Here is an 11,554-nt window from a genome sequence, read left to right on the forward strand (position 1 = left end):
AACAAAGAAAATGGTTGTTTTATTTGGTCATTAAAACCAGTGATACATGTACATGTGTATGTCATTGATTAATGCCAACACCTCCCATACTGTGAGTCAAAACTTCCACAGGTATACTTTATACTTTGAAACACATATGCATACACCACTGTCATAGGCAAGAACATGAGGTAATCCTGATAGTATCTAGTAAAAAGTTCACGTTTATATGGGAGACATATGTTCCTAGTCTGATGTAGTACAAAATATTATATCTAGTGCAGCTCCTGTTCTGTTTATTCTTCACTTTGCCGCAACCCCAGTGGAACCAAACCCTCCTTCTCCTCTCTCTGTTTCATCAAGGCTCTGTAGCAAAAAAAAAGACAAATTTAACAGTTGTAAAAAATCTTTACCTCAACATTTCAATCCAAATACAATGGTCTTAACAGCTGTTATACAATCCTGGGAGACAGTGAACATTATAATATGGCATTGGCTATAACATAATGCTTGCAATTACTCCTTTTAGTAATTACTGTAGATTTTGTTCAAGAACGTAATGTATTACATGTACTTACAATAGCCCAACAATAGAACTAAATCATAATTTTTATAATCTGTAACATCTGTGTCCATAATATCACCAGGGTCCATAATATCGCCACCTTGAGAAAAAGTGTGCTTAAAGACATTTTTACTGCAACATACCCTAGGTATGTACATTTGATGTGTGAAGGAGTGCATACCAAAAGTATGTTGCAGTAAAAATATCTTTAAGCACACCGTTTCTCAAGGTGGCGATATTATAGACCCTAATGATATTATGGACACAGATGTTACATCTCCATACATTGTCACCAATGCAGTTGTTACGCAATAAAATCATTTATTCATTCCTTCATTCATAAAGAATGGTACCTATAATTCATCACAAATCCTGGAAAACACACACAGTTCTGGACACAACAGGTGTTTTGAGTATGTACCAACCTGTTCCTCCACCAGGTCTGGCATAAAGATCTGTTCACAGATCAGCTGGGCTATCCGGTCTCCTTTGTTCACTGTGAAGACAGGGAAATATGTTAGAGGAATAGTATTATACATCCAGTTAACAATACATGTATAAACACACCACAATCAGCCTATCAAAGTCACTGGTCATTTTTATTGTCTATTTACTAGGCTACTTATGGAAAAAAGCAGTTACAACAAGAAGCAGAAAGTACAGGACTCTGTGAACAAGACTACTTGGGATGCTAGACCAAGAAATCCATACTAGCAGCAATTTGATGTGTTGTTGATTTCTAAATGGATACACCATCCTTTTCTTCGTCAAATTGAGAACATTTCAAGAAGGTTTAGAAGGGGACATCACCAGGGATTAGCCATGGTGTGAAACAGTATTCGATAAGGCTTAGCTGGATACAATTTTTTTTTTTTAATTTTGTTTTATTTGTACTGACCTTTGAACTCTTCCTTGCCGAAGTTGAACATGATGACGCCCACGTTGCCACGGTAATCCCTGTCAATCACACCAGCTGGAAATCAGGGAAAATATTCAAAATCAGCAAAATTCTTCAGAAGTTATTATAATAAACACATACATGCTACTCACCCTGCTTCTTTCTTCTATAAAGGTATATAACATCATGACATTGCTACATTGTGCTATCAGCAAGACTGTAGAAGTCATTATAAACATCTACATGCTACTTCTTTCCATTTTTCCCTACATAATGAGTTGGATGCATTCCTCTTACTTGTGCAGTTCTTGTCTGAACCACCAGAGGGGGTAAGTAACCAAGCCTATGTCATATCACACAGTGGTCATATCAGAAAGGAAAAAGTCCAAATGGAGTCCATTTGGACTTATTCCTTTCTGATAGCATAGCATAAATTCAGATAGTCCATTTAGTGGACCATCTGAATTTAGGGTGGATCAAAAACACAGACTCACCTCCGACATCTATGAAGTTTTTGTGTGCCAGGCCAGATCGAGGAGCTGTGAAATAGAAAAAGGACCATTTGTAAATGTTAGTATCATGTAGTGAGACATCATTGTACCAGGGCCTAATACTGTACATCTAAATATATTTGTATGTGCCTATGCAGAGAGCTTCTGAATCATAGGGACCTTACCATAAAATCATAGGCACTTCCATGTAAATACAATGAATTTTAATATAGTAATCAGATGGTTTGGTTTTAATTCCTGGCATTCCTGGCTAGATGTTGTGTCCTTGGTTAAAGCATGTTACACAACTTTCCTCATTCCACCCTTGAGTTACTACACTGGCTATATATAGGAGAATATTTGCCAGGGAGTTTGGCCGCCTTGTAGTTTGACTGGCCGCTTCGGAGGGAAAGAAACTACCTCCCCGCGGCCGGACTCGCCTGGCCAATTTTACTCTCCTTTTTGCCGAATTCTACGATCCGTATTCCCGTAGAAAGGTCTGGTGGAGGTTAATTTCATCCAGAGTTGGGCTTTGACAACCCATACCATGCCCCCAGACATTGGTCTATAAAACATGACACACGAGTATCACAGTAGATATACTTACCCACTCTGCCATAGCAGCCTTCAGGTAGTGCGATCTGGATGTCAGTCTTGGCTAGAACCTTGCCCTGTGCTGGGATGGTGTAGTCATAGGCACTGTAGGGGTGGGGAGAAAATGCAATTCATTATTGTACGTTATGTACAAGACTGCAAATTCTGTAAGTGTAAGAAATGTCTTGAACACCTGAATATCTTAGGTGTGAGTATTAGTATATGATGATCAATTAAAAAAAATACAGATCGTCAGTCGAAACTTTTTTTTTGTTATTTTATTTTAATAATCATGGCATTAAGCTTACACATTTGTAAGAGTTATACTACACAAATCATACAAACTTCGATATTAAACATTTTACACCAAGGAGGTTAAAAATAATTTGTATGCTGCACATAAAAGCATGCGGGTTTAAAAAATTATTGTCAAGAATCCTGTCTTCATATCTGCAGGTATCTGCGTGGTACTACATGTACTACTACAGGTACTAACTTAGGCTTGGAGTAACATGTACTGAGAGTCTGAGACTGTGTGACCCCAAAGAAGATAACAATCCTAACTTAACTTGAAGTCGTCCTTTCCCTCGAAAACTTAATCTGTGCATATTAAATGCATAATTTTTGCAATCAACAATGGCCAAGATTTGGCGCCAATGGGGAGGGGGGCACTTCTACACAAACCCGGATATTTACCTGTACAAGTCGTACCCAGCCGCCTGTATAGACCCTCTGGTCGGCGCGAAGGCGTTCTCTGTCATCTTGGCGAAACGGAGAAGAATCTTGTTGGAAGGCATGTCGAGTTTTGGGATCTTTTTTGCGGGTTCGCCGACACAGACGCTGGGTTCTGCCTGACAAAGCATTGGTGGAAATGGCGCGCAAATTTGGCGCCAGGGCGGAGGTCAAAGGTGGAAGAGTCAGATGTGAAGGATTTGATTACTCAACAGTGTCGCGGTATGACAGTTGGTCGCGTTGTGTCTGATTTAATTTCTCAATAGTGTCGCGGTATAACAGTTGATTTTTTAAACACCTTCTTTAGCACCTTTGACGTACGATTGTTGCGTTGAATATGATTTTTCTTCAAATACTTTGCTGCCATATTAATATTATATTCCATTTCAGCGAATACTAGACTAGAAGAATTAGCAAAGAAGGCTTTTTCTGTCATACAGTTAGGCAAGGCTTACTCAAGAGTAAGAATCTACAGGAAGCAAATTCATACAGACCCGTACTTAGATTTCCTTCCAAATCACCCATTAGACTAGCCTGGGTACCATCCTGGTTAGTTAGTTAAAATTACGTCCGCTCCCACAGTCGCTGCCACAAAACACCCTTGATCACTCTTGAGGATGGATAAACGCGTATTGTATGCATTGCTGAGCACTGTCAGTCTTTCTTTACGTCGAGAACAAAAGATATGGGCGACGAACAACTTGAATACTTCCTCCACATTTCATGATGTTGTGATCTACAGTGTTGCACTCGTGTACAATTGACGTAGACTTGGTTTTCAAGAAGGAAACAAAAGACTGGCTTTAAATTTCAGCAAAGGGTTTCTGTGTCCCGTTTTGCATTGTAATCATCATAAAGGGCCACTTACACAGCTCTCGGGTAACTTCGATTCATCCAACAAAAGTCACTGACCGCATTCATAACGCCAAGTCCACACACAGCTTGACAGCTTGTTGTTATGGTATGTAGCTGATACCCTCCAGGCCGACGCGACGTTGAATGTGCCATTGAATCTCAGCCGCAGTCGACCACGGGAATTTCTGCTCGGGTGTAAGCAAAGACTATCTACACAAAGACGTACGCATACAATAATTGGTGCTGCGCACTTGCCTAAGGTTGCCTGAAGGTGAACTGACACAACTTAGACCAGAGCACAATCTTTATTTTCTACTGTCGGTGTCTGAAACTCGTGCAGAGCAAAGATGAAGGGAACCCTGACACTCATGCTGGTGTTGGTTGTCTTGGTGGCCGTGATGCTGGACGACGCTGATGGCCAGGGCGGCGGCTTCGGCGGCTTCGGGCGCATAGCGAGAGTGCACGGTGCCGGTGATGCCCGGCCCCCCGACACGGACCCCCGCGGCTTCGTCGGTGGGCGCGAGCCTCGAGACCTGGCAGCAGGTACTGTAGAATGTGTTAGCCTCCATGGGGGCCGGCAAGCTCTTTTCCGTAGAGCGTAATCGGCCGTTTAAATTCTACGTAGAGCGTAGACGGACCGCTCTTCGCATTTTGCGTTGAGCGTATTCGCCATTTTAATTCTACGTAATGCGTTGTAGCCACTTAAGATTTATCGTAAAGCGTAATCGAGAAGTTTCCGAATTCAGCGTAGAGCGTTGTCGGGACACCCCACCCCCTTTCAGGCCCTCCTCCATAGCATGCCAAAACGGGTGGGTTTGGGGGGGTCTTCGTGGTCTTTGGGAGCTTTTATGTGCTATTTTCTGATTGCAGATAGACAACATAGCCGGCCTGGTTGAAGGGCACAAGATCGGTAGCATCGGGCAGGATTCGAACCCTCGACCTCGTCTTCGTGGTCTTTGGGATCTTTTATGTGCTATTTTCTGATTGCATATAGACAATGTAGCCGGCCTGGTTGTTGGGCACAAGATCGGTAGCATCGGGCAGGATTCGAACCCTCGCCCTCTTGGTTGTGAGCCGAACACGCTACCGCTTTGCCACACGAATTCACGATTATAACACCAATTGTTCATGCTTCCACAGATGCTCCCCAGGTGAATAATGAAGCGGATCCGATGAAACCTCCAGGTGGTCTCGCCAAGCTTTGGAAAAAAACCTGATCCACACCGACTTCTGCGGCCATGAAAGAGTGGTACGTGTGCAACTTGCGGTTTCTATGATTATTGAATCCATTTCTTCCTTTAACTCTGCATATCGTGGCATTTTCTACCAAGCCAGGGAAAATTAGACGCGACATCGTTTTTGTCTACTCTCCAAGCAGAGGTTGTGGGGAATGATCGTTAGTTTTTTATGTATGACCCGTTTTTTTGTCGCTACCCACGTCGCGTATGGACCCTGCCTGGCAAATTTGATACTCAATTTTTACCGACGACCCTAGGATCTGCTTGGAGACAATTGTTTGTCTGCATTGTCCAAACTGGGTTCTTTCTTCATTCTGTAAATCGTTTCCCAGCTTTTCAACTATGTCTAATGTGATATACATGAATCCCCGTTGATACTGAAATACATTACTGTGTTCCACTCCTGCAGATTGCTGTGTGAGGGGCCTTGTTTGCAGTGACGACAGAAGGATGGCGAGACATCATACACATATGTTTAAAGTTAAAACTTTTGGTCCAACACAAAGACGTTCTCTCACCTAGAGCTTTCGACCAGTCACTCTGGTAAACTGACCCAGTGAGGCTTGTCACGTGGCTTCTTTGAAGTCAGTCTACTGAGGAAGACCAGAGTGACTGTTCAAAAGCTCTACTAAGGTGAGAGAACTTTTGTGTTGGACCCAAAGTTTTAACTTTAAACATGTAACTACCAACACAGATGAACTTCCATGATATCATATACACGTATTGCTACGCACGCTTCATAACATAACCGAACTCAAAGGAGCATTAAATGTATGGCAAAGGCCCCCATTGTGTTTTATGCCGCATATGTTTGCGATTTCAAGTGTTTCACTTTTATTAGCTTCAGCTATAGCTTAAAACGCTTGGCAGTGTGTATACAAATTAAAATGCTGTTGATCATCAGAAGAAACAGTTTCATATTTAAAGCTAGCAAGAAACTGTCAACACTACACTGTTACTTTTACTGTAACGCAACGACAACAATAAAGTGTTAATTCATTCATTCATTGCGCATTTATTCATTCAACTACATACTAGTAGCTGCCCTAGCTGTATAGCTTATGATAGTAGTGGTAGCGACTCTGGGAGCAGACGTAAACTAACCAGGATGGTACCAAGGCTATCATTTTGGTTGGACTAAAAAATTTTTCGGGGTAGCTGTTAGAAATTCGGATGGCACCCAGGCTACTGTCCACCATACGTGTAGGGTATGTAGAAGATATGTAGGTAAGGTATGTAGTCTACACTTATTTCTGATTCCGCTAGGCGGTGTCTATAAGGAGACATAACGTTTTTCATATAAAGCGTATGAACGCAAAGTGTCAGAACATCCATCTTGTAACGTAAGTAACGTACCCATTACAAGGGTGCCCTGGGAATATCTGAATATGCAAAATATATGCAAATTAAACGCAATCTAGACCAGTGATCAAATTCCACTTCATCATACGCAGAAGGAATATCAAAACGGATAATAGATATGTTTTTCAATAACGGCATTACAAAAATCAATACTGGTTAAGATGGAATGTTTTCTACCGGGTCGATATGACAATATGATGGAAGGAAATCAAAAATAAACCTGAGATGTCTTGATGGTTATGGCTGCTTGCGATTACGTTACGTCATCCATCCGGGTACTAACGGTCCTGTACTTGTGATTGGACCCGGGCAGGGATCGTCTCATAGCTCGTGGCGTTACTCTTCATGATATTCATTTGGAAGGCAATCCCGTAATTTTGTATTATGGGACCTTCTCGTAATTTCGTGCCTTGACGGAAACCAATATCATTTTGAAAAACTGTGGCCCAATATGTTTGATCAGTCTCAATCTCCAAGCAGATCCTGGGGTGGCAAAAAGACAGTTTAAAAATTGGCCAGGCAATATCCATTCGCCAGAGATCCAGTTCGTCCAAAAAATGGCCATATATAAAAAGGTAACTATCTTCCACCCACCACCACCCCTCATCAACTTCTGATTGGAGAGTAGATCAATCAGGGCTCCCCTAGATTTTGTGTCCTATCAATCATGATCAGCCACCCTTTGATACTCATTAACTATCAATTAGGGATCAGCTCCAAAGGTCTTGTTGAGTTTAGAGCCGAGTGAAAAATAGGTTCACCACTGCTATCATAGATCAGCCAGGGACCTTCTCAAAAGTCGGTGCAGTATCTGTAGCACTGTTTGTTGTTCAGCTATATGTTGATTGTAGGCTCATCGACATTTAAAGACATCAGATGTTAAACTAAGGAAATATAGATATTTATGTATTTTTAACCCCCGTAGTAATATGGTATGTCGATGAAGTTTAGACATTAAGGTAATGAGATACGCCAAAAAACAGTTCAAAATCATATCCAGTTGCTTGAGTAACTGTTTGGTATGGGGGTATAATGAAGAATAGTTTTGCTAAACGAGCAGCAACATCATTTTGCAAGACACACACTTACTTTATCGGACGATTTAAGATCTTCCACCTTATTCTAGTTTCACTTATTCTAGTGGTGAAACTGTTGGGAAACTGGTCGGCATCTGCTGAATGTACATGCATGTACGCCCACGTGAATCTTGTAACATCGCCTGATCGTTACATGGAGATTAAACGTCAGGCCTCCCCACTATTAGGCCACAGCAAGTCATTTTTATGGATGACATCCCCCGCAGACTCCAAATATAATGCGAGCGGGCGAAAAAAACAAGGCGGGCCTAAAAAAACAAGGTTCCTACATTTTCAAATATTGACTCAATCATTGTACAAATGGTTTTGATTCAGTAGGAACATCACATATACACAGCCAGCATCACATATCACTGCATTAAAGTAAGAAACAAAACATTAAATCGCCAAAAAGTAGTTACTCAAGCAACTGGATATGATTTTGAAAACGTCAGACGTTTCAGCTAGTATCCACTAGCTTTCGTCAGTGACTGAGAGACCAGAGGGGAAATGCAGGTTTATAAGCACAACCTATTGATTGATATGCAAATAAAGTGAAGACAAATTTTTGGAAGTCGAAAAAGGAACAAAAGTCAGACAAGTCAAGACAAGATGATGCAAAACATTAAATCAGAGCCTTTTCTTATCTCCTCTCTTTATAGTTATCTTCCGACATGGCAACAGACATCTTTGTCCATTTTCGGCATGTTGACCACTGTCAGAAGGCAACAAAATTTCTCTTTTTCTTCCAAAATCAGGCACAAATTAATGCGCAAGCTGATGCCATCCATAAATGTACTTGGCTGTGCCCTTATGTGTCTCCCCCAGCGTCTAATCCTGTTAGCGTTCTCTGTAGTGTAATTTGGTCTGCAGTTAGGCAGCACAAAGTGAACTTTATGGATGTCATAAATGTTACGTTTTCATCGGAATTTCGTCTGATGTTTATTACGCTTCTCTATATGGTACCCGCATGTTACGTGCAGTGCATGTATACCACGTTATACTACTGGAACACAGCCAGCTTAAAACATTAAAACTGACGGACAGAAAAATACAGTGATGCAGCTGATACGTCGATAAAGGTTAGACATCCAGCAGGTTGTACATGTACCTCATGCTGCGTATGTAATCTCGCAGCATGAGGTACATGTACAACAAGCTAAATTACACTCGTACGTGGAAGAACACAACTTACATACAAAAAAGAACACTGAAGCAACGCCATACAAAAACCCTTTAAGTACAAGTTGTACGTCAGAACAGCCTGATGAAGTACTCAAGTCCGTGACGTGGTTTTATCGCCGGTGTAATCTGCTGAGAAGGCGGAAGTTGTTTCGCACCGGCAGGATTTGTCGTGTTCTTCTCCATGTGAACACTAAAGCTCTTTTTATCGCCGGGCCTAGCACGAGTTCCAGCTGGTTCTGTCTGATAATGAAAGTAATAGCAACACCAGTGGCGGCGCCGCGCGTCAGGCGTGAGCTGAGAATCGCCTTCATGCTTCACCCGAAGCGAAATGCACGAAATCTCAATGCACGAAAAGTTGAAGTTGGTAGTAAATGTCAGTAAAGTCGGACAACGTTAACTTTGCAAAACAGCACTAGACTTTATAATGGTAGTAAATAAAAGCAAAGTCCGGTAATCTTATCCTTATATTCCTTATATATGTATATATATATATATATATATAACATACATTATCAAGTGTGAGCTAATATATTTTAACGTGCCATGGAAATTGTATGAGTCCACTCTATTCCATGCACGGTACCTTTGAATAATATTTTCTTCATGAAATATTCTGTGCCCTTTCAAAATCCCATGTACGTCGATCGTGCCAATATAACATTTGCACCACAAATAGGAAATAAACGCAATTGACGGTGCAGAAAAAACGACTATGTACACATGTAGCTTTGCGCTGTGTGAAGCCTTATTATATTCCCCCCCTACAGTGTGTATATTGTCCTTTATTTGATTACCCTCGCCTTACGTGTAAGAAGTACGCTGTGGGAAAATCGCTAATGACATCATTGACGCATTGCGCTTCTGTAATTTCGTTTATATGTTATTTACTGACAGAAACAGGTCACAAAGGGGAACACATGTAGTTTCTGAGTTTATACTCGAATATACATGTATTCCTTCAGGGATATTTAATGTTAGGTCAGGTTTTCCCTGTTCACATGCAGGGAGTAGTGCTAACTGTATGTTCTACATGGTAAAAGGCCGTAAGGGATTGTAACAGTGCTTTCACTGCACCCATGTGAGTGATTTAGTTGGAATTCCTTGTCATAGTCTTCTTTTTAATTGTATTTTGGTCGATTACCAAACAAATCAGTCCATTAGAGTATACAATAGGTCAAAATCAGACAAAAAGAGAACCAACACAAAAATATATTCTATTTTGATATAACAAATATAAGAAGTACATACAAATATAATGGCATATACTTAAATACATACACAGTGTACCCGGGTTACCTACATGCCTCCCTTGTGGTAATCAGATATTTTGATTCGTGAAAGAAACTAGCATTAACAATTTCTTATTGCATTGGTTGATTCTAAGACAAATCATTCCTTCATGGAATCATGTAGTGGTATATAATTACATGATATAAGTATGGAATTGGTCAAAATTAGAAGAAATATAATATTAACATATAAAAAAAAACATGTTCGTGATGTAACTAACATAAGAACCTACATGTTTCCCTGTTAAAATCTGATATTTTGTTTCGAGAAAGAAACTAGCATTAAAAATCCCTTATCGTGTTGCCCAGGCTACAACATGCCGATTTGATGCACACTTTGCTGCAGTTTGATTGCGTTAAGTGCCGAGCGCGCTCCCCGAGGTGTTAGTCTGGCAGATCGATAAAACAATCCATCTCGATAAGGTAGTGACGAGATTTGCTTGACAAACTGGTCTGTAGACTGCCGATCTGACGTCTTATGTATCCATTTACCATCAACCCATCTATTGTATCCAGAATCGTGCCTATCTTCTTCTGAATGGGCTAGGGTTTAGGGTTAGACACAGTTCTGACTACTCTCGTATCCAAGAACGTAGATTTGACCTAGGATTGGTTCTGGATACTCGTGGACCATCCAGAACCATGTCTGAACTTGGTTCTGGATAAGGAACGGTTCTGAATACAATCCTACTGATTTTGACATTTTTCCAACTTGGGAGCCTACGATGGTCTGGCAGCAAGTCTACATTACTTCCAGAACGATGGAGATACTATAGAGTCTACAATGGTCTGGCTGCCAGGCTAACAGTACTCCCAGCACCGTAGAGAAACCGGTGAGCCTACGATGGCCTGGCAGCCAGGCTAGCTACGACCAGGGAGAGCGCACTTATCCGGAACAGAAGTGGGCCGATCAATACGTGGCATGTGAGTAATCATAACGTTGCTGCAGCAGTGGATGATGCCGGAGCAGGCCTGGGGGAAAAAATGTTGTGTTTCCTGTTTCAGTCCTGAAAAAATAGGGTCGGTAGGTAGGGATTATCTTTCTTATCGTCTTTGTTTAGACTTCGGCGATTTCTAGTGATCCAACTTATACAGTACTGTTTAAGAAATGAAGACTTGCATTAGGAAATATTTTCAGTGTTTGAAAGCTGATTGTACAACATTTCATAACTCAGGTGTCAGATCATGGATCTAGAAAAGGTCGATCAGCTCGAAAAATGTATGTCTCTTGCAGGAGTCCACACAAAAAGGGCTTAGCCTGGTTACCTAACCTATTATAGCTCCCGAGTC

At 41.2% G+C, this 11,554-nt stretch overlaps 1 protein-coding gene across 1 annotated transcript; it reads right to left on the bottom strand.

Annotated features, from left to right (window-relative positions):
- LOC109468884 (deoxyuridine 5'-triphosphate nucleotidohydrolase-like) lies at nucleotides 1-3,459 on the bottom strand. The gene is made up of 6 exons (XM_019767262.1): nucleotides 3,224-3,459; nucleotides 2,541-2,632; nucleotides 1,937-1,981; nucleotides 1,443-1,517; nucleotides 970-1,040; nucleotides 1-345 (listed from the first exon to the last, which is right to left on the bottom strand). Exons 1-6 carry the CDS (start codon nucleotides 3,388-3,390, stop codon nucleotides 283-285), a joined length of 513 nt encoding a protein of 170 aa, XP_019622821.1. The 5' UTR covers nucleotides 3,391-3,459; the 3' UTR covers nucleotides 1-282.
- Nucleotides 3,460-11,554: the final 8,095 nt, after the last annotated feature.

This window comes from Branchiostoma belcheri, unplaced genomic scaffold, assembly GCF_001625305.1.
Source record: "Branchiostoma belcheri isolate BF01 breed outbred unplaced genomic scaffold, Haploidv18h27 scaffold2, whole genome shotgun sequence".
Classification (NCBI taxonomy): Eukaryota; Metazoa; Chordata; class Leptocardii; order Amphioxiformes; family Branchiostomatidae; genus Branchiostoma; species Branchiostoma belcheri.